The sequence below is a fragment of the Eretmochelys imbricata genome, chromosome 1, assembly GCF_965152235.1.
Source record: "Eretmochelys imbricata isolate rEreImb1 chromosome 1, rEreImb1.hap1, whole genome shotgun sequence".
Classification (NCBI taxonomy): domain Eukaryota; kingdom Metazoa; phylum Chordata; order Testudines; family Cheloniidae; genus Eretmochelys; species Eretmochelys imbricata.
In genome coordinates, this window is record NC_135572.1 from 32724822 (window position 1) to 32748547 (window position 23726).

The 23726-nt window shown below is 39.6% G+C and overlaps 1 protein-coding gene across 1 annotated transcript in view; it reads left to right on the forward strand.

Moving 5' to 3' along the window:
* Positions 1–23726, forward strand: part of CNTN5 (contactin 5) — a 544075-nt gene that overhangs the window by 435838 nt on the left and 84511 nt on the right. The window contains exons 12-13 of the mRNA XM_077805582.1: positions 9395–9522; positions 11235–11410. Of these exons, the coding sequence (XP_077661708.1) occupies positions 9395–9522; positions 11235–11410 (304 nt within the window). The remainder of the gene's footprint in view (positions 1–9394; positions 9523–11234; positions 11411–23726) is intronic.

The window sequence follows — 23726 nt, forward strand, 5'->3', positions numbered from 1 at the left end:
AGTCTCTGATGTTTCTCACATGTCATATATGTACAGAAATGATAATGTGCACAGTTTAAAAGGTCCATTGTACCTGTTTACTGGGAGGTAAGGTATTACTGGTTTGAGCATCTGTTCCAACAGATCATGATTCAGCAATGTACTTAAGCATGTGCCTATCATTAACCATGTGAAGAGTGCTATTGACTTTAATGGGATTGCTCATGTTTTTAAAGTTAGACACATACTGAACTGAGGCCTTAATGGGAAATACTGCTAAAACCTATAAATCTTACCTACATGTAAAAGGTTTTATTTACAAAAAAAAAAAAAAAAACCAGACACCCTTTTTCACAATGTTTACCATAAAATGTCAACATTTTCCAAAAGTTTGCTAATAATGGGACTGGAGAAAGCACAGTTTTCATAGAATTGTAGGAATGGAAGGGACCTCAAGAGATCTTCTCGTCTAGTCCCCTGCACTCAGTGTAGGACTAAGTATTATCTAGACCAGTGGTTCTTAAACTAGGGCTGCCACTTGTTCAGGAAAAGCCCCTGGCAGGCCAGGCCAGTTTGTTTACCTGCCCCGTCCACAGGTTCGGCCAATTGTGGCTCCCACTGGCCACGGTTCACTGCTCCAGGCCAATGGGGGCTGCAGGAAGGGCGGCCAGCACATCCTTCCCACAGCCCCCATTGGCCTGGAGCGGTGAACTGCGGCAGTGGGAGCCGCGATTGGCCGAACCTGCAGATGCGGCAAGTAAACAAACCGGCCCAGCCCGCAAAGGGCTTTCCCTGAACAAGCGGCAGCCCTAGTTTGAGAACCATTGATTTAGACCATCCCTGACAGGTATTTGTCTAACCTGCTCTTAAAAATCTCCAATGATGGAGATTCCACAACCTCCCTATGCAATTTATTCCAGTGTTTAACTACCCTGACAGTTAGGAATTTTTTTCCTAATGTCCAACCTAAACCTCCCTCGTTGCAATTTAAGACCATTGCTTCTTGTCTTATCCTCAGAGGTTAACAAGAACAATTTTTCTCCCTCCTCCATTTAACAACCTTTTATGTCTTTGAAACTGTTATTATGTCCCTCCTCAGTCTTCTCTTCTCCAGACTAAATAAACCCAATTTTTTCAATCTTCCCTCATAGGTCATGTTTTCTAGACCTTTAATCCTTTTAATAATTTTTGTTGCTCTTCTCTGGCATTTCTCCAATTCGTTCACATCTTTCCTGAAATGTGGTGCCCAGAACTGGACACAAGACTCCAGTTCAGGCCAAATCAGTGTACGGTAGAATGGAATAATTGCTTCTTGTATTTTGTGTACAACACTCCTGCCAATAAATCCTAGAATGATGTTTGCTTTTTTTGCAACAGTGTTACACTATTGTACGGACCCAGAACTGATCCCCACTTGATATGCCCTTCCAGCTTGACTGTGAACCATTAATAACTACTCTAGTATGGATGGCGAACTCCTCATTCTCTGACATCTCCAAACAAAATCTAAGATCACGAGAATTGGCATCACTGACCTTCAGTATGCACATGACTACATCATTCTCGCACACACAGAGGCCTACCTGCAAAGTACCCTAAGTCTTTTTGCAGATGCCTATTGCAGTCTGGGTCTCTCTCTCAACATCAGGAAAAGCAAGGTGCTCTACCAGCCCTCACTTGCACAAACTCTTCTTCATACTCCACAAATCACCATAAGTGGAGGGACCATTTTCCATATGTTGGCAGCCACATCTCCCAAACTACCAGTATTGACTCATAATTGAATACAGGATCTGGTGTGCCAGCACATCCTTTGGAAGACTACTCAAATGAGTCTTCAATTATAGGGATCTGCAAACGCACCAAGATCTTGACTTACAAGGCAATTGTCATTCCCACCCTTCTCTATGGGTGTGAGACATGGGTAACTTACAGACGACATCTCAAGCGGCTGGAGTGGTTCCAACAGCACTGCCTCAGGAGGAGTCTCAGGATAAGCTGGGAAGACCGACTCACTAATATCAGCATTCTTTCTGCAGCCAACATCAGCAGTAAAAAAAGGTGCAGGCCATGAAACACCAACTCCGCTGGGCTGGCCATTGTGTATGCATGCCTGACGCTCACCTTCCGAAGCAAATACTCAGCTCACAAGTTAAGTCAGGGAAGAGGGGCTTGCAGAGGGCAGTGGAAGCACTTCAAAGACATACTAAAAGTACACCATAAAAAGGGAGGGATCAATCCAACAAAATGGAAGGACTTGGTGCGGAACAGAACACAGTGATGCCACACCATACACCAAGCCACAGCTCCCTTTGAGGAGAACAGACATACTCATGAGACAGAGAAATGACAAAGGAGGAAAGAAAGGGCACAACAATCCAGCCAACAATTATGTCTCCTCCAAAATTACACCTGCAGGGCACGAAATTGGGCCCCTCAGCCACTTAAAAACCCCCAATGAATCCCTTTGGCAGACATCATCCTCACATTGAGGGATAGCCTAAGTCCTCTCTGGGAACAGTTTTCCAACCAGTTATGCCTCCACCTTATAGTAGCTCCATTTAGGTTGTATTTCCCTAGTTTGTTTATAAGAAGGTCATGCGAGATAGTATCAAAAGCTTTACTAAAGTTAAGCTATAACACATCTACCACTTCCCCCAATCCACAAAGCTTGTTATGCTGTCAAAGAAAGCTATTAGGTTGGTTTGACTTGATTTGTTCTTGACAAATCCATGCTGACTGTTACTTATCACCTTGTTATCTTCTAGGCATTTGCAGGTAGATTTTTAAATTATTTTCTCCATTATCTTTCTGAGTACTAAAGTTAAATTGAATGCCCTTTAATTCTCTGCATTGTCCTTGTTCCCCTTTTTATAGATTGGTCCCATAGTTTTCTCTCTATAATTAGAATAGGAGCTAAGTGTGGTATCTGTTGGGAAGTGTTGAATTTTTAGTGTCAACTATTCTAAATTACATTTACAGAGGTGAACCCCATTTGTAACAGCAAAATCTGTTCTTTTCTTTCTTGTTTTTAATGCACAGATGTTAGTGTGCAGCAAGCTGCAAGGACAAAAAAGAAAATCCAAGTTGTGGCACCTTTGGAAATTTTGCCCTGATTCAGTTTGTATGTATTCAGTATGGCTGATAGTGCTTTAGAGTACATTAACGCTGAGCCTTAGAATATTACTTTTAGTATTCCAGTGATCTGGGTTGCCACACGCAGGATTGCAGTAGTCTTCATAAATGTTTGAGAAAATTGTCTGAATAAAATCCTAGTAAAATCCTAGTAATTCCATGTTGTGCTTAGGGACTTAGCCACAGTCAGGTGTCAAATTAGATTAACAATATGTAAATGACAGCACTCCATCAAAGGTGGTTACTGAAGAGGTTTCCCTATAGCAATAATTCATTGTAGGCCATACTCACATGATGCAGGGCTTTGTCCTGGAAAGCAGTGACTCTGAAAAAGATTTAGGGGTTGTGATGGATAATCAGCTGAACATGATCTCCCAGTGCGATGCTATGGTCAAAGGGGCTTGTTGATCTTTGGATGCATAAACAGGGGAATCTCGAGTAACAGCAGAGAGGTTATTTTACCTCTGTATTTGACACTGGTGTGACCACTTGATTACTCATGTCCACAGTTTAAGAAGGATATTTATAAATTGGGGAGGGTTCAGAGAATAGCTATGAAAATGCTTAAAGGATTATAAACTGTGCCTTACAGTGATAGTGTCAAGGATCTCAGTCTATTTATCTTAACAGAGAAAAGGTGTTGGGGTGACTTGACTTGACAGCCCCAAATACCTATCTGGGGAACAAATATTTAATAATGGGCTCTTCAATCTAGCAGAGAAAGGTATAACGCAATGTAATGGCTGGAAGTTGAAGCTAGACAAATTGAGCCTGGAAATATGGGGTAAATTTTTAGCAGTGAGAGTGTGGAAAGCTTTGGGACAATTTACCAAGGGTTGTGAATTCTCCATAAATGACTTTTTAATGTTTTTCTAAAAGATCTGCTCTAGGAATTATTTTGGGGAAGTTCTATGGCCTGTGTTATACAGGAGATCACAATGGACCCTTCTGATCTAGGAATCTATGATTCTCAGTTCCCATTAGATATAGATGCTTATACATCTTTTACAAATGAGCAAGAGAGAGAGAGCTTATGCACATTCAAGGAGAAGCAAAGGTTTCAACTATTTACAAATAGTTGTCCTGATTCCTTGAAATCAACATTAAAGAGTAGTGACAGGTTTCATATCCAGGCTAATGTGAAATGACAGATTGCTCAGATCAGAACAAAGGGAAAGGCCATGGACTAAATTAGTCAATACAGCTTCTCAACAAAGTATGCATCTAAAAAGTTCCCATTTTTAACATACACACAAACCAATGTTATACGCTGGTTAAGAGCTGAATGAGAAAAACAGGAGAAAGGAAATGTAACCACTTTAGTCACTTCTTTTTTCTCTTACCCAGTCACTGTGTGTTTGCACTGTGTGCAAAGCTTTTCTTTAGGCACTTCCTTAACTAAATTTCATAGTCATCTTCCCCAATTGCTCTGATTACTCTTCTAGGGAATATAAAAATTAAGTCCTACCTAACATATAAAATCACACACAACAAAACAAATAAAGGATATGAAGATGCAACCCTCCATCCTTAAACCTCCTACCAATACACATTTTTGCCTGATTTTTCTTATTCAATAATAACTACCTAGAATGGCAAGATAAAAATGCTCATCTAAATATAGGTTTTGTAGCTTTACTTTTCCCTAATATAATCCAGTTAAAGATCTAAACCCTTTAAACCCTCTCCTCTAAACCGAGGGCCCAATCCTGGAAGGTATTGAGCCCCTGCAACTCCTATTGACGTCATTAGGTAGGAGCTACGAGTGCTCAGCACCTCTCAGGATTTGCCCCTGTGTTTTAAATGAGTTTCTAAATCAACAAACTGTACAACCAAAAAACATGTGTCTTCCTCCTTGGTAAAAGTCCACTGTCAATTATACAGCAGTATCAAAATGACAGCTTTCCATTTCTGTGAGTCAAGTCCTTTAATAACAGTCTCCAGAGGAAAGAGCAGGAGGTAATAATATCACACATTGCTATGAAGACTATGACCTGCTATAGACTACACATTGCTCAGGGTTTACGAAAAAATCCGCAATCTGAATGCCATAGTTAGATTGACCTAACCCTAAGTGTAGATACAGCTAGGTTGATGAAAGAATTTTTCCATCAACCTAGTTACCATCTCTTGGAGAGGTGGACAAACTACATCAATGGAAAAACCCTTTCCGTCGATGTGGAAAGTGTCTTCACTGCATTGCCTTAGCTATGTAGCTGCAGCTGTATTGTAGACATACCCTAATGGTGAAATCCTAAGCCAATGAAGTCAATGTCAAAACACTGATGGATTTCAATGAGACCAGGATTTTGCCTTAATTTCCACCTGGCTCAGCAAAGCTTGAACTATATCTGAGATCTTTGTGAACACTGCAGGAAAAAAACACGGTCAGTAGATGGTTTACAGATATTGGTGAATGAGCACTTTACTAGTTAGGTTCTGTCAATCTGTTTCTTCACTTCAGCAGGTGGGTATTGTAGTTGTAAGAACACTTGATAGAGTTCTTGTAAGTGTTTGTCTCTGTTTGAGGGGTTGGAGCAAATGCAGTTGTATCGTAGAGCTTGGCTGTAGACAACGGATCGTGTGGTATGATCTGGGTGAAAGCTGGAGGCATGTAGGTAGGCATAGCGGTCAGTCAGAGTTACTCTCAGTGCAGGGGGCTGGACTAGATGAACTCCAAAGGTTCCTTCCAGCTCGACATTTCTATGAGTCTGCGATCCAGCTCAGTAATTAAAATTTGTTGCCATTTCATGGGAGTTCAGTGTTAAATGAGTTTGGTGGTTATTCCATTTCCTACTGGACATGTGTACAAGTCTCAAAAGCCACCAGCACTGACTTGTCACCATCATTGGCAGTTTTAGTAGAAGAACCAAGCCTTTGGGAGATCATTGAAACTGAACTCCTAGCCTATGGCTACACTGCTTTTTTGTTGTGCTAAATAACACAATTGTAGGGTATAGTGCAGAGTTGACACAGACATTTGTTCTAGTTACATTTAGGAATTATTTTAGGAAAGTTTTATAGCCTACGTTATGCAGGAGGTCAGACCAGATGATTACAATGGTCCGTTTTGGCCTTGGAATCTATGAATATGAATTTATGAACCCTGCAGCTTAGTGTTAAAAGGACTATCAAGAAGCGACTGCATCCTGGGACAGATTTTGGTGTAGTGTATACACTGGAATTTCGTTCTCAGATAACACATGTTAATGAATACATGTTAAAGGCATCTAAAAATTCAAATATTGACATACCCAGGAGGTGGTCTCTCTAGGGTTGACACTAGCAGGTCAGGGTGGAGTAGTCTGGACTAAAGCTACCTATGTTGCACTACCACTGCCTATCCAGGTCTGTGGACAAAGACATTATTTCAGTCTCTAATAGAGCTATCATTCTGCTCTTGCCTAAGCTCCAAAAAGAAAATTATGATTACTAACCCTGTCATTTATTTTACTGTCCAGTTCCTTGCCAGCTGATTTACCAGCAGACCTGCTTGAAAGCCCTTTGATTACTCAAGTCATTCTTTTCCTTTTATATCACAAGAGATGTGAGATGGCTAGAAATGTAGCTGGAACTGTGCATAGGATTCATTAAGTAATCTCCCTTAAAATCTAGCTCTCCCTGCCCAAAAAACTGTTTTATTTTAAAACTTGGCTTGTATAAACTTTTATAATTTGTAAAATTGCAGAAGTGGCTTTTCATATACCTGGAGCTGACACTATACTGTTGAAAAACATCACCATTTTGCAAAGTCTTGTAATGTTAGATACACTAGTTTAACTGCGTTGATTACAGAGCATCCTGAAAAGGAAAATATAATGGGCAGCTCACTGCAAAGAAGAAAGAATGCGTCTTAAATCACTGTCCATTCCTAAATTAGATTATTACTTTGAAGGTAATTTTAAATTTTAAAACATTTTATAACAAAGTTTCAGGTGTATTCACTTGTTAGATTACCTTTTAAGAAAATTCAGATAGGTTAAAGGATAGTTGTCTAATGTGATCATGTTTTTTGTTATTCTCACTATGCCATATTTCAACAAACCCTATGTCTTCTATACGGTGATTTATTTGCCTAAAGAAAGACAGAAAATATTTGTCACCATAGTGTCACCGTGTGCACTGGCCTGACCTTTCATTGCCCCTTCTTTCTTCTGGAAACTATTATGCTGCTATATTGCATTGCTGAGAGTGGTGACCAATTTTATCTTTGAAATAAATGGTAATACATTTTGCATTAAAATGAGACTCTGCTTTTCCTCCCCAATAAATCTTGTGGCTTATATATAATACCAGGGGGCAGTATTTTTCATGATCAAGGTCATGCAGCACATTTCCCCCCAAGTGGAACACTGTACAGGTGCCTTGATAATTTAGTGAGTACACATTACTGAGACGTATGCTTTAAGTAAATTGCTCCAAATTACAATTCAGCTTTCTATCCTAACTTGCCTTTCCTCAGATGAGGTTTTCTCCCTTTATTGGCTGCACTGGAGGCAGGGTGAAACCTGTCCATCAGGATAGGGCCATAGCTCCTTGAATTCTTGATAGTCTTTTCCTTGGGGTGGCTCTGCTCAGCTAAGCAGTTAAGGCCAAGAGGAGAGCAAATGGACAACGTGTTCGTTTCAGAAGCACTTTATCTCTTTGACACTCTGCAGCTCCCACTGATTCCTGGTTCTTATGCCTCCTGGGATTTGAAGATATAGGTTTCTCCTCATCTCACCCCCTTCCTATCAAATATGATGTTAATGATACTGTCTCCAAGAGACAGTCTTCAGAGTTTGTATCCTTTTGAGATGAATGGACAAGAGGGATTCACACCTCTCCTGCAGTTATTGTTTCAGCCTCTCTGTCTGCTGCAGATTCAGCACAGCATCACTTTGCACTTAGTTGGTATTTGAAAGGTTTTCATCACAACCATAAGGACTCATTTTTTAAAAATCAGGCTTAGATTCTGTAGATGCTAATGAACTTGGGATGGCTGCTGCCCTACTTATAATTGCTCCTTGAATGTCCACAACATGAAGGACAAAACAATGTAAGTTACTGTAGGCTTTCTCTGCAGTAATGTACTTTGCTGTTTGTGGCGGAGGAACTATCTGGTAAAGAACATCATCTCACTTCTGCCCCTTCAAATGGGCAGAATCCCACAGAGCACCTGAAAATGCACTTAGACTTTTGTAGGACTGGCAAATAGGAAGGAGTGTCCCCAGGAGATGCATTTCCCTTTCTCCTGCCACCTATGGCTAGACTGCATGAGTGCATGTAGGCAGAGAGGAGCACAAAAGGTTTATATAATAACAATCTACAATGGGTGAAATTTTCCCCTATGTATAGGATCAGTGCAAGACTGATATGCCAATTAATTCCCACTAATGCCCTCATAGTAGGAATTAAGTGATACCTAGGTCTTGCACTGGCCTCGTGTCACATGGGTGAATCTCACTCAATAAGTTTTACTTAAAAAATAAAAAAGATAATAAAACTTGAATAGGAGATCACAGAAGGAGGACATAATTTTAAATTTTAGAATATTAAAAGTGACAACAGTGTTTTATTTTCCATCTTTTCAAATCCAAATTTCTCTTTCTAGCATAGTTTAGACCAGGCTAAAATTTCAACCACCCTACACAGAGGGTGTGATTTTGCACGTTTCTCATGAGATCCAGTGACTTCAATGAAGTTACTCACAGAGTTTGGAGAATCAGGCCCTCACAATACTCTGGGGGAAAAAGGGTAAACAGAAGTCACCAGAACTCATTTCCATCCCTGTCCTGCATTGTGTATAGCAAGTGCTATAAATCATATTTTGGCCACATACAATTAATTTTATGTTCTTTCCCTGTCATCCTCTACTTTTTTACCCTTCATAATTCTTAGATTTGTTTTTTAAGGTCACTGTTAGTTTCAGGTGGGATAGCTTGTGCTTAATATTGAAATATCACTCAACAATAATGTAGTAGCCAAGTTTTAAAGATAAAGTATCAAGGATCATATTTTTACAAAAATATAATTAAAATTCACCATCATTAAGTGTCAAAGGAGAACTAATCCACTGATTCCTCCCAGAGCCTATTTTGAGTTAAAGAGGCAGAGGGAATAAAATGGGTTTATTGCATCCTTTCCTAAGTAGGCGGATTCAATGATCATTCTTGCGCACAGTGGCAGCCATTCTTAATCCTGTTTGTTAACCCTAAAAGATAACACCATGGAATCTGCCTATGTTTGAGATAGCTGGTACATGCTATTACAGGATACAAACATTTTTTATAATTTTCAGGATAACTGTTCTTCCAGATGGGAGCCTACAAATCCTGAATGCTTCCAAATCTGACGAAGGAAGGTATTTATGCCAAGGAGAAAATGTGTTTGGTTCAGCAGAAACTGTAGCCTCAGTATTTGTTAAAGGTATGGAAAACCACACCGATTAGTTATTAATTATATTATTATTATTATATTATATTATTGTTATAGATTATTGATTATTTGTACAGTAATAGCTCCAGGAGCCCCGGTTATGGACCAAGACCCCATTGTGCTAGGGCCGTTGCTGCACAGACACAGAACAAAAAGACAGTGCTTGCCCCCAGAGAGTTTACCAAAGATTGTGCCAACAATTGCTTCCCCTCTGTTGAATACATGCCCATAATGTTTTATGATACCTATGTGTCAGAAAAACTAGTACATAAATTAAATCTTTCCAGATTATTAAATTAATTCTGTGTGTAAAAGAAAAGAGAGAGAAAAATTAGGAGGTATATACCTTTGGCTGTTAGACATGCTAGCTGCCAAAAATAATTATCCTTTCTACATGCACACAGTGAATAAAGTATAGCAATAAAGTCCTATTTTTAGCCATAGAAATCCTAAAAAGAAATGGCTAGATTAGAAACCCAGCAGATCATTACCTGTTTTCTAACTACTCAGTTACAACTAGTTTCCCAGCCACTGGGTTGCTATTTAGACAAATGAAGTCTAATTTATTGATAAGAGATCAGTCATCTTAAATTTACACAGCACTTCACTCTGAGTTATAAATCAGCAATGAATAATTGACAGTTCAAAGAGCATTTTCAAAAGATACATGAGGGATACATTCCACTGGCAAGCAGCAATATGTTTTTGACACATAACTCTAGAACTGAAGAAACAGAACCTCTGGCTATCCAGGGGAAGTAGTTCAAACTTGACCATTACAAAGAACTAGATCCTTAACTGCACTAAGCTTACACTTGGGTGTGAGGGAGCAGAATGGTGCTGGTGATTCAATTTACCCAATAGAAAGGCTCAATCATACAAGTTGCTGAGTACTCTGTGCCCAATCCAGAAAAGTTTTTAAGCACATGTTCAGGTATGTGTGTATTTACAGTGATTTTTAGGACCAGAGTGCTCTGCACCTTGATGGATCAAGTCCTAAAGTTGCTGCGGATGATGGCTCAAAGCAGGGCCAAAGCAGGGTTTTATTATCGGTCCCAGGTTGCTGTTCTCTAAAAGAAAATAGTATATGCCCCTAGCTAATACATACTGCTGAGGACTGCATTCCCAGTATTATTGTCAATAACAAGAAATATGCAAATCATGAATAACCCCCCCCCCAAATCATGATATTGGGTTCTTTTGTTTGTTTTCTGGTGTTTGAGTCTTTAGGGTTCAGGTTTTCAAACTTTTCCCTGCAACTACGAGAGCTAGAAATATACTCTTTTTTTAAATGAAAGTTGAGGTTGTTGTATAATCACAAGATTCCAGGAGCTGATGCTTTAAAAAATATTCTTTGGCTCATGATGAAATTATGAAAGTTGGAAACATCATTTCTTGAGGACAATGCACCAGCCAGTGTGATAGTGGGTCTTCCTTCCCAGCATTCCTTGTGGTGACTAGATGAGATTGTGCCCTCATGAAGATGAGGAGATTATAGCTGTCTCTCCCCAGTCTTTGCTCCCTCCCCACTGTGGGCCCACATACCACAGTGTACTTGACCCTGTGTACTCAGAAACAAAAAACCTTCAGCCCAGCAGGCAGACAAGACTTTTAGAATTAAACAGAACTCAAGCAAATGCTATATTGATGTTGGAATATCACAAGACCTGCATTTAATTATTACTAATTCTTCTGTTTTCAAGAACCAACAAGGATAGACCTGACTCCCAAGAGGACTGAGTTAACCGTTGGAGAAAGCATTGTCCTCAGTTGCAAAGCGATTCATGACAACACACTAGATGTGACTTTCTACTGGACTTTGAATGGGCAGCCAATTGATTTTGAGAAGGAAGGCGGACATTTTGAAAGCATCAGGGCAGTAAGTGAACATATTTTATCTTCCGTAAAGTTCTAACAGTTCAATCTGTTTATAACTTAGCCTTTCCCACATATGACATGATTGAAAGATGAAAAAAATCCACCAAAGGTAAAATGAAATGTTATTGAATGGAACTACTAAATGCACTTCATTGGACTTAATTCAAGCAGCTTTAATCAAAAAGAAAATAGCTGTAAAGCTCTGAGTCCCAGTGATATTAGTGAGGCATCTAGTGATCCTAGTAAGAAAACAGAAGGTACTTTGAGCCAAATTCTCATCTTACTCATACAAATGATTCCATCAACTTTCATGGATCTATTAGCATGAGTAAGGAAAACAAGAATTTGTTAGTAGCCAAAACTTCAATTACGGTTATTACTCATGTTGCTGTTGTTTTCACAGATGATGTAAGTTACATAGCCATGAACACATCCCCCCAAATGTGCCCTTTACTCACACAGAACATATTTTAATCCGTGAATACCAAGCAAAACATTTTCATTTTCAAAACATTGTGTGAGGTTTTAGCTCTGCGGCTCTCATTACAGTCAATGGAAATCATGTGACAAAAACTGTTCTCACCATTTTGAAATATTACGCTTTGTTACCGTAACTATGTAACAATTAGATAAAGTCAAACAGCCTGGTGAACTAATCTGAACCTGTGCCATGTAAAGAGGCTTGAACTTTCTGAATGGAAACAAACCTCTTTATATGAATGAGGTTGGCATTAGAATGCCCAATAATTCACCTTATGTTCTTGTTAATTAAATGTAAATCAAACATTCATGCAATGTTAACATAGCTAAAGCAAGCACAAAAATCAGGAAATTTAAAAAGTTAATATTTCTAATATACATGGAATGTAGTAGAGTTAAGTTTACAGTAGAAAACTCAAACGTTGTAATCTAATTTGTCTGGGTTCATATTACTATATTACCAATATTTATTTATATATTGCATTTAGCTTCTCTGGTTTTATTTTTTAAAATAAAAACCCTTAGTGAAGTGCATTCTTACTATGGGAGTCCTCAACAGATACACCTTTATCTGGGCATGCCCAACATTCCAAATCACTCAAGGATGAGTAATAATAAATAGAAAAGTGCTGTAACTTGCATACGTGTTCCTTCAGTGACACTAACTTTAGCTTCACAATTCTCTATTTCTGAGCAAAGTAATTTTCAATGATAGAAGTGAGGAGATGCCAGTTTTGTGTGGAATATAGGGGACATTGGACTAAAATGAGTAACATCCCTTTAAATTAGGGACCTTTATGGGTTTGTCTGCTCTTGAAACACTACAATGGCATAGTTGCAGCACTTCAGCATAGGTAATCCACCTCCCCAAGAGACATTAGCTAAGTCTACAGAAGAATTCTTCTGTCAATGCTGTCTACACTGGGGGTTAGGTTGGTTTAATTCCACCACTCAGGGGTATGGATTTTTCATGCCTCTTAGTGACGTAGCTGGGTTGATCTAGCTTTTCAGTGTAGACCTGACCTAAGAGATATGTCTCACACGATCGCTCAGTGCAGCTGAAGTCTTGATACAGTATAATCCTGTATAATTTTTGTTGTTCCAGAATACATAAGCACTGTAGGGTAAAGATGGTTTCCCTGCCAGACTCATAACATTATGATTGTGCTGCTCATTCTTGCTATTTGAGTGGCTTCAGTGTTAAGTATAATGACCGTTCTGGTGCTTTATGTAGTTCCACAAAGCTACCACCTAAGTAATTCCACAAACAGAAGAGTTTATTAACACTGATGCTAAATTCCCACCTGTGAAAATTACCCATACTCCAGTGATTACAATCAAAAACACAAAGCACATTTTAACAAGACTTGTTGCCTTATTTGACCGTGTATTATGTCTTTAATTATGGTCATCTATAAATAACATTGCATTATTTCTCAAACTGGGGACCAAAGAACAATACTCTGAAGGTGCTGAGTCTGTTACTTACTGAACTAGCAAACATTCGGTACATACATCAGTTTAGATGCTTCACATGTATCACTGGCAAGAAGTGAAGTGTGAAAATGTTAGGTTGAAAGATGATGAGCATGCAGGGAATAGTAAGAAAGGGAGAGGAAACTAACATTGAAGGTAACTACTACAGAATTCATTTTTCCTCCCATTGATTTAAAAGGAACAGCTGGGCAAAAAAAAAGTGTGTGTAACTCCGTCACATACCAGATAGGTTTAGACAAGTATGTAAATAGATATAGACAGCATCCTTTGGCATTAGAAACATCCTGTTTGCCCACCAAAGTACTCTGTGTGGAGCAATCTCTGTAATTCAGAGAGGCAATGTTGCATGGGAATCTGAATTTTCAAGAGTGATTTATTTCTATTATTTCTTCAATTCCATTTGGACCAAACCCTGAAATCTTGCAAAACATTTTATTTAGGGTTTTCTTGGAATTTTTTTTTATCGACATTAATGTTTATTTGTATCAATGAATACTCCAGAGTTTGGACCCTTTGTTAATGAGTAAAATTTGATATTCTAGCTGAGGATTCCTGGTTTTGCACGTGTGTATTTTCATCCATCTGCGCTCTTTTTAAATATATATTTTTAAATTAATATAATGTTTATGACAGCCCTGCAGAATGAATTCTTGTGTTTAGCCATAGACCATTACAAGTAAGGAGCAGCATTGCCCTGCTGGTGTCCCTCATCCCTGACCTTGAAGAATAAACCTAGGCATAAAAGAATAGTTTTGTCTCTATGCCTACTCAGTCCTTGACCTTTGCTGAGACTACTAATAAGGGAACCAATAATTACTAGTTGTGAGGGTAGTTTTTATTAATGTGGACACTTGAAAAGAGACTTATTAATGCATTTAATGCAATGTACCAGGCATTGACTGGATGGTAACTACTTTGTCACTAGTGACATGGGGTATATTTGATCTGGTGACCTAGAAGAGAGATCGAGATCGACCACATAGCCGACCACCAATCCCCTAAGTTTTCAAGTTTCTCCCCAACTTCACTCTTTTGTGTGTCTTTCATTTAATTAATTTTAAATTTGTAATTCATAAACACTGTAAACAGGCTGAACAAAGATTTATATGAAGCAGAATCCATTAAAATATCAAGCTGTTCTACAAGAACAACTTTACTCTTCATCTGACATAAAATGCTGCACTAATTAAAGGGGGTCACTTTAGATAACAGTAATACCTGTCAAAAGTCTTGTAGAAGAAGGCATGCTTTGCACAGTATTTGGATAGTTACTGCTATATAAGCTTTGTGCCTAAGGCCTGGTCCACACTAGAAAACCAGGTCAGTTTAACTACATTGGTCAGGGGTGTGAAAAATCCACACCCCCGATTGGCATTGTTAAGCCGACCTAAGTCCCCATGTAGATAACACTGGATCAATGGAAAAATTCTTCCATTGACCTACCTATTGCCTCTCCAGGAGGTGGATTACCTGTGCAGATGGGAGAGCCCCCATGTCGGTGTGGGAAGTGTGTACACAGAAGCATTACCACACTTCTCATTCCTCCTCTCAACCCCAGTTTTTAGTTCTTTATCATCTTGCAGCCCATTCAACTTAGGAGTGTGCAAAATTCTACCTGCTTAAGTGTTTTGCTGCTCGTAGATCATCATATGTCATCATATATGATCACTGATGTCTTGTGAGAAGGGCCTACTGCAAACGATGATACCTGCCAGCATCGAGCAGGACTGGACTATCTCTTATAGGACTCTTGAGATCTCTGCTGGAAATACAGTTGTGACCTGGATTGCTTAATCTTTGTAACTGAGTATAGATCCCTAGCGATAGAGGATCTCCTGCCTCAGAACCAAGGTCACTCCATGCACCCCTTCTTCAGTCTCTCTGTGTGGATAATTTCTGACTAAATGCTAGTGAAAACTGTGCTGCACAGATGTGCAACCTATCCTGATAAACAGGAGAAAGGATTTCACTAGAACCACGTATGCAGCAAAGTGGAAGAGATTTTCTGTCTGGGCACAGTGACAACACCTATCACCACATTGCATGGACTCAATCTTTGACCCAGTACTTAACCAAGTCTCATTCTTCTTAAGTTGAGGAAACACTTCATACTTTAGATGTTTGCAGAGCTTTGGCATTCTACGTTTACCACACTAAGGTGTGCAGAACCTCTAATAGGCTTTTTGTAGTCTATGCCGAGAGAGTCAAAGGCCAACCAGTGTCAACTCAACGTATATTACACGGGATCTCTGACAGTATCAAGCTTGGCAGACGTCTCTCCTCCACTGAGAGTAATGGCTCACTCCACTGGGTCCCAGTCCACTTTGTCAACCTTTCTGATTTATGGTCCTATAATGGACATTTGTGAAGTGGCAACATGTGCATCTGTACATGCCTTTTCCAGACATTATGCCATCACTCAAGCATCTTGCGACGATGTCAGCTTCAGCAAGTCTGTGTTGCAGTTTCTGTTCAGACAATCTGAAGTTCCGCCATCAGTAAAAGAACTATTACAGAATTACCTCCAGTGGAATGTCTATATGCACAACACATCTTGGAGAACATTTACTGTAGATGAGTACCCATTCTTTCCTCTCAGCACAATGTCCCAGACTCCTTTGCAGCAACTTCGAACATGTGGTCCACTCTGTCAGCTCCCAGCCCTGGATTACCCCAAACAACCGCTTCCTCTTCTCATATTCCCATACTGTAGAAGGCCTCTGGAGAAAGACCCATGAGCATCAATTCTTATATTAGATTATAAAATTTCTCAGACAGGGATTATCTCCCGCTATGTGTTTGCACACCACCTAACACAATGTGGTCCTTAATCCTGAATCCTTCTGGGTGCTACTGTAATATACTTAATAAACAATAATAGCAACCAACCCTTCTTTCTTCTAAATTGTCTTTATATGTAAAAGGGGAAATGGGAAGAATACTGTTTCCTGAGATCTTTGGATTATGGGAAAGATTTCTGCATAGTGCAGAGCATGACTACATAATGTGAAACAAGTAATTGTTTTACTTTTAATTAACTAAAACATTCGAAGTCTGCAAACATCAGAACGTAAAAACAGCAAATGCTTGAGGTGTACAAAACTAAAAATTGAACAGCATTTAAATTGTTCTGAATGTATTTATGAACAGGAGTCGGCTTGAAGTCAAGAGGCCCATCATAGGCTATGTATAGTTGTCAGAACAATTTAAGAGAATTTATCATGCTATTATTTATCAATCACTGTTGACTGTACAGAGGTGCCATTGCCATGAGGTTACTGTATAAAATCATTAGTTTGCTTTAAAAAAAACTTCACTATAAACTAGTTTGCTAATCAAAAATGCACTAGCCAGCAAGACACATTTGTGATATTTCATCAATTTAATCTGACTAGATCTCACTAATGAAGGTTATTGTGCTAACTCCAATACAATATGAGCCATAGATTCAGCTAGCCTGAGTGCAGGAATAGCTGGAAGAACATTTTGTATGTTTTGAATTTGAGCTTAATTTGAACAAAATGACATTAATAAACAAGATTTGTTTCATGCTTAGTGCCAAATCCTTGTCCCAGAGCAACATTGCCATTGATTTCAGTGGGATCCAATTTGTGGAGGCACTTGTGGAACATAAGGGAAGACAGGCAGTTTTTCCAAATGCCTGGGACCCAAATCATTCAAAAATAACACTTAATCTTCACCCAGAAAATGGCCAGTAGCTTGTGCAGATCACAGAGAACAAGCATAATGTGCTCTTTGTATGACACCCAGTTTAATAAGCAGAACACTGTGCTCTGTGCTAGCTGCAATCTCCACAGGTTTGGCAAGAGTAACCTGCACTGTAGTAGTCCAGCCTCACGGTGAGAGCTCTGCTTGCAGAGCTCTGCTTCTGAAAGCCAAAGGTATACACTTTTTGCCAAATGTAAATGATAAAAAGAGCATTGAGCAGTCATGTTATGCACTCCATCTGACTGTTGTGGAGTGGAAACTGATGGCCTCTCTGCTTATGGGAAATTGGCCCGCATGGAGGTGGTAAGATTGATTTAACTGATCATGAACACAAAGAACAGTCACATCAACAGACGCTACAGGAGCGAGAGGCTGACTGACACTACAGCTGCAGATGAACACCTTTTATGACAACCTCCAACATGCAAGTCCTGGATCAACACTTCGCTGCTCCCCCATTGTGAATTTGCAGATTCTTGATGCTTGCTAATTGCCATCTATTTCTAACACTAGAAATCAAGATGATCTGCTTTTTGTGCTGTAACATTGACCTAAAAGAGAATGTTTGTGAGGTACTGAATTCTATAATGATTATTTGGTATAGGTAGTGGGCAGCACTTCCAGAAGCTCAGGTCTCCTAACCCAAAGACTAAGACCGGGTAGCTGTCACATCATTGTTTTGTGTCCGTTTAGCATATTGAGTTCTCCTGCCTGATAGGTTATTTTCCAAGAGAGGGTAGTTATAGTCACACAACTAAAGGTGGGATGTGGTTAGAGTGTGTTGCGCTGGAAGGGGATTATTACAGTCAGCATGGAGAGTGAAAGGAGCTGAATGGCAAACGTTTTTAAAAATGAAAGGCATTGTACAGGGTTCCCATTTTTGTGTATATTTCCTGATATACCTCTCCGTTGAAATTTATACAGTGAATTGCGTAACACCATACTGACTGTTTGCTCCCTGGCAGAAGTGGATGAAACAAACTGTAGGGTTTGGACAACCTACGGCGTAAAGATTAGAAAAGGACAATGTGATTAAACTCTTGGCTCTATTTCTGTTGCAAATAGACTGTACTCTGTAATTGGGGAAAGCCTGTAAAGGTGGGAGAGTTAATGAATCTTCTCAGTCTAGAGGTAAAGGAGAGACAGATTCCTAGGGAGGTTTCCTAGCAACTGCTCAGGATGGTGAAACGCACTGTCATGGAAAGAATGACTACAGACCTTGATACTTTAAGATCCACGTGTAAAAGTTACGTTCCTTCAAAGCAACTCACAACCTATTATCATTTATGAAATAGAAAACAAAAAAATCACATAATTTATTCCCATCAGAAGTAACTTAAATTAACTTCATAAGTCACTCTGATACCATGGTGGTTGGAGTGGTAGAAGACTCTAAAGAGAACAGAATAATTTACACATTTAGAAGATGTAGACGACCTGAGCTTTGATTCTCCTATGAAATTAGGTCACTACATTTAAGGCAGCAGCTAATGTTATTAATAGATAGCACCACAGTATGTGAAAAATTACCCCAAGCAGCAACCTATAGATAAAGCTAATTAAAAGCATTGTGAGCACACCTGTGACCTAAGATAAATTGCAGTACTGGAACAGATAAAGCAGTGCATTGATATGGCTCTTGTGGATACTGGGGCCACCTGTACACTAATAAATGAGATACTTTGGCGCATAATGTAAACAACACAGACCAGTTGGTTGCCCTAAAAAAAAGTACCATTATTCCTGAAAAATGGCATCACTGGCCATACTATTAATTATGGGTTATTTAATGAGGACCATATGGGCTGGGGTTTGCAAAGGAGGTTAGGCACCCAACTGCCCGTAAAATTCATTAGGAACTGGGCACCTATCTTTCTTAGGCTCCTCTGGGATCCCAGCTATAGCACAGAAGAAGACATGTTCAATGTTCTATGGAGCTTTCCTTGTATTATGAGCTGGTATACACCTTTCAGATACCAAATGCACCAGGTGGCTAGGTGACGTTCAGAACTCAAAGCAATGCAGATATCTTTGTAAAAAAAAAAAAAACTTTGTTGTTATAATGGTGCACTTCTTGGCAAGTGTCCACTGACACCGTGCTTGAAGAGCTACACCATAGCATGCAGCCTTCCCATGGATTAACTGAACCAGAATCTGCTTTTGTTTAGAAGAGAACTCACAAAAAACATGGCAATTTCATGACAGCACTCATTTGAGCTTTTAAGACTATTAGGAGAACATATTGACAGGTACCTCAGGCAATTCCATATCATGCTGGTCGAGTTTTGAACCCTTTTGACACTTCTTGCTTCATTGTAACCAACTTTCTTTTATCCTACCCAAAGGGAAACTATGTCTCTGAACTTACTGAAATGTTAGATTGATTTTAGCAACGGAAGTCAAAAAGCAGAAGACAGGGATTCTGGCTTTGGTTACTTTTAATAGCTACTGTATGAGAATTTTTGCTGCACTCCTATTAAGAGATCACTGTCTTTTAAACAATTTCTAAATCTGAATGTAATCTCACTTTTCAAACCTAAACATAAGCTACAATAAGACTGTACTTAGCTTTTATAAAGGGTAAACCAAACCACTTTGTAAAATATGCACACCAGTCTGCACCTCAGTCCTTTCTGGAAACTAAACCCAAGTCTTTTATGGTTCAGTTTGCATAACTATCATCCTCACTATCCTCAACTTTCTCTCTGTCACCCTCAACAGACTCATCCCTCTTCCAAGTCATCCAGAAAGAACCCCTACCCACGACATTCCCAGTGTGGAATCTTCACTCCGCAATCTCTTTTCTGAGGTTGTGGGTTTGGTCTAATCTTGTGAGCTCCTGGTCTTGCTTATGGTCAGTCATGTGTGCTGGAGAAGCTCCTGAGACCTGTTAAAAGTTGTTAGGAAATAAGAGAAAGTGAGTCTGATCAAGATTTAGATACGGTTCAACTAACCAGCCACAATATTTTAGAGAAGCCATTTTTCCTTTTTGTCCTGTGTTTGCCCCTTATCTGTAAGTAAAGGATTTTGAATGATATCTGTGAGGGCTTTAAAACACATCCAAACCACCAAGGCAGACCTTTAACTTAGGCTTGCTTCAGGCCAGATATGCCTCTTCCATAAGAGTTGTCTTCAATACTGGATATGATAATCTCCATACAAATGCAATGTATTTCAGTTACCATTTACAGTGAACAAATCCATTAATATTTCTACTAGGACTGAGCAACACTCCCCAGGTTGGATTTTCAAAAACAAAATGCTTTGGTCTAACTCTGCTCCTATTGAAGTCTATTGGAGTTTTGCCATACACTTCAGTAGAAGTAGTTAGGCCAGCACTAAGTGCTTTTGAAAATCCTATGCTTAACCTCTTTGGCACCAGTTCTCCAGGAATGTTCATCACAAATCCAAAAAGAAACTGAGTGTGTGCAAAGGTGGCTTTCATGCCAGCTTTTAGTCTCCTTCTTCCACCAACCCTCCCTTCCCACTATCATGGGGAAGTTTGGGCACCAGGCTAGTCCTTGGTGTAAATTAAGGCAACTTGACAGGCACTCATATGTATGCCAATTGACAATAGCCCCCAGAGAGCAACCAGGTGTAAAGGAGCCCCTACATCAGCAGCCAGAAGTAGGACAATATAGGAGCTCTGGTGTCAGCTCTACACTACCTACAACTCCTTGCCCACACTGGGGAATTTTTAGTACCCAACTAAGAGCAACTGGAGCAGCACAAAGCAGTCCTCATGCACCAGTTAATTGTGATCTTCATCTTCACCAACAGTATTTTTCTTGCTTTATGAAAACTTTAGTTCTTGGTTATTTTCCAAGGTTTCAAAACCCTGAACTTTGTATAAAAACAGGACTTACTCAGCCCCAAACCCCACAGAACCCACATATACTGTCATCCAGAATTTTAAACCCAAGGGGCCAGAAAAGCTTTACAGATGTTCTGTTCTAGGATGCCTCATCATATAATTCCTGACTTGCATAGGAGGAAAATGTCTCCAGAGTGCCTTCCATATAGTTGGAAAGTGAGGTGGCCCAATTCTCCAAGATATTCTGCTCCCGCAACTCCCATGGGCTACAGTAGGATTTGCAGCTACTCAACACCTCCCATGATCAGGCCACTAATTTCTAAACACACATCAATTTATATTAAAAGCAAGCAAGTTTAATTTTTTCCCCTCACATATTCCAAGTAATGCTGGTTGTTGCACATACTGTTATTCTGTAATAAACTTAAATGTTTCACAGGGATCTGTTTTATTGCACTGCTCTCTCTCATTTATAGCAATGATTCTTCCAATTGCTGCCAATTTGCCTAGTTATTTAAGCATGCAGATTAAATACACATTATTTTCCTGATGAGAGTATTAGGATTCATATAGTCATGAACCCTGTAGTAGTTAGTGGTAGCAAAGATTTTGAGACAGCTCCTTAGCAATTAAACCAGACTATCTATAATGCTTTTTTCCCCCTTCACAAGAAAGCCTACATTAAATATAGATTATCCTCAAAAGAGAGACTGAAATGTGGACTGATGTTGGTCTTATCCTTTAAATACCTAAAGTTTATGTCAAAAACATTAATCTTCTTGAATAATCCATGTTTCATGGATAATACGCACTGTTGTGCTAGAAAAGTTAAAAACTTTTTATTCCCAAGACAACTCCTCACAGAAATGAAATAGTGTGCATCTCTTTTATGTTCTCCTATTGCAAAATGCTCAAATGTCCTAGAAAGGATTTGAGTGATGTGAGAGAGTTTCTGGAATTCCAGAATAGAATTCAGAATGTAGAATTTCTGAATTGTACCTGGCCAGATGATTGGTCTATGCATTCCAGTATCCTTTCTCCAGCAGTGTCAGATACTTCAGAAGGAAAAATACCATAAAAACCATAACTTTCTACTATCAGATCTACTAGTTTATTGTACCATTCACTCCTGCATTATCTCTGGTACTAATGGCATCCTCTGTCACCCACCTGCCCACTTCTCCAACAAGCAACATCTTCACACTTTCTCCTTTGCTGGCCCCATGCAGGGGGAAAAACCCTGACAAAATTGCCTTTTCCTATGTCAAGGTTCCTCCCCCACTCTGAACTCTAGGGTACAGATGTGGGGACCTGCATGAAAAAACCTCCTAAGCTTATCTTTACCAGCTTAGGTCAAAACTTCCCCAAGGTACAAAATATTCCACCCTTTGTCCTTGGACTGGCCGCTACCACCACCAAACTAATACTGGTTACTGGGGAAGAGCTGTTTGAACGCGTCTTTCCCCCCAAAATACTTCCCAAAACCCTGCACCCCACTTCCTGGACAAGGTTTGGTAAAAAGCCTCACCAATTTGCCTAGGTGACTACAGACCCAGACCCTTGGATCTTAAGAACAATGAACAATCCTCCCAACACTTGCATCCCCCCTTTCCTGGGAAATGTTGGATAAAAAGCCTCACCAATTTACATAGGTGACCACAGACCCAAAACCTTGGATCTGAGAACAATGAAAAAGCATTCAGTTTTTTACAAGAAGACTTTTAATAAAAAAATAGAAGTAAATAGAAATAAAGAAATCCCCCCTGTAAAATCAGGATGGTAGATATCTTACAGGGTAATTAGATTCAAAAACATAGAGAACCCCTCTAGGCAAAACCTTAAGTTACAAAAAAGATACACAGACAGAAATAGTTATTCTATTCAGCACAATTCTTTTCTCAGCCATTTAAAGAAATCATAATCTAACACATACCTAGCTAGATTACTTACTAAAAGTTCTAAGACTCCATTCCTGGTCTATCCCCGGTAAAAACCAGCATATAGACAGACACAGACCCTTTGTTTCCCTCCCTCCTCCCAGCTTTTGAAAGTATCTTGTCTCCTCATTGGTCATTTTGGTCAGGTGCCAGCGAGGTTACCTTTAGCTTCTTAACCCTTTACAGGTGAGAGGAGCTTTCCCCTGGCCAGGAGGGATTTCAAAGGGGTTTACCCTTCCCTTTATATTTATGACACGCCCCCCAAATCTCAGGTAGGGTGAAACACTGGCTGGGATTTCTTCCTGGAGCTCTAGGAAAAACAGAGTTAATAAGACACATGCATCTCTAAATATACTACCAAGTACATAAAGACTAACAATATTTTCCACATCTCAAGGACGATTTTAACCAGTTGATTCTGGGAAACTTTCACGGGAGAGTGCATCAGCCACTTTGTTAGAAGCTCCTGAGATGTGTTGGATGTCGAAAATCAAAATCTTGGAGAGCTAAACTCCACCGAAGAAGTTTTTTGTTAGTTTCTTTGACGGTGTGAAGCCACTTTAGTGCAGCATGGTCGGTTTGCAGGTGGAAACGCCGTCCCCAAACATATGGGCGTAGCTTTTCCAGAGCGTAGACAATGGCATAACATTCTTTTTCAGTGACTGACCAGTTGCTTTCCCTCTCAGACAGTTTTTTGCTGAGAAACACTACAGGGTGGAATTCTTGATCAGGTCCTTTGTGCATTAAAACTGCTCCCACACCACGCTCGGATGCATCTGTGGTTACTAGGAACGGTTTGTCAAAGTCTGGGGCCCTTAGTACAGGGTCAGACATGAGTGTCGCTTTAAGCTTGTTAAAGG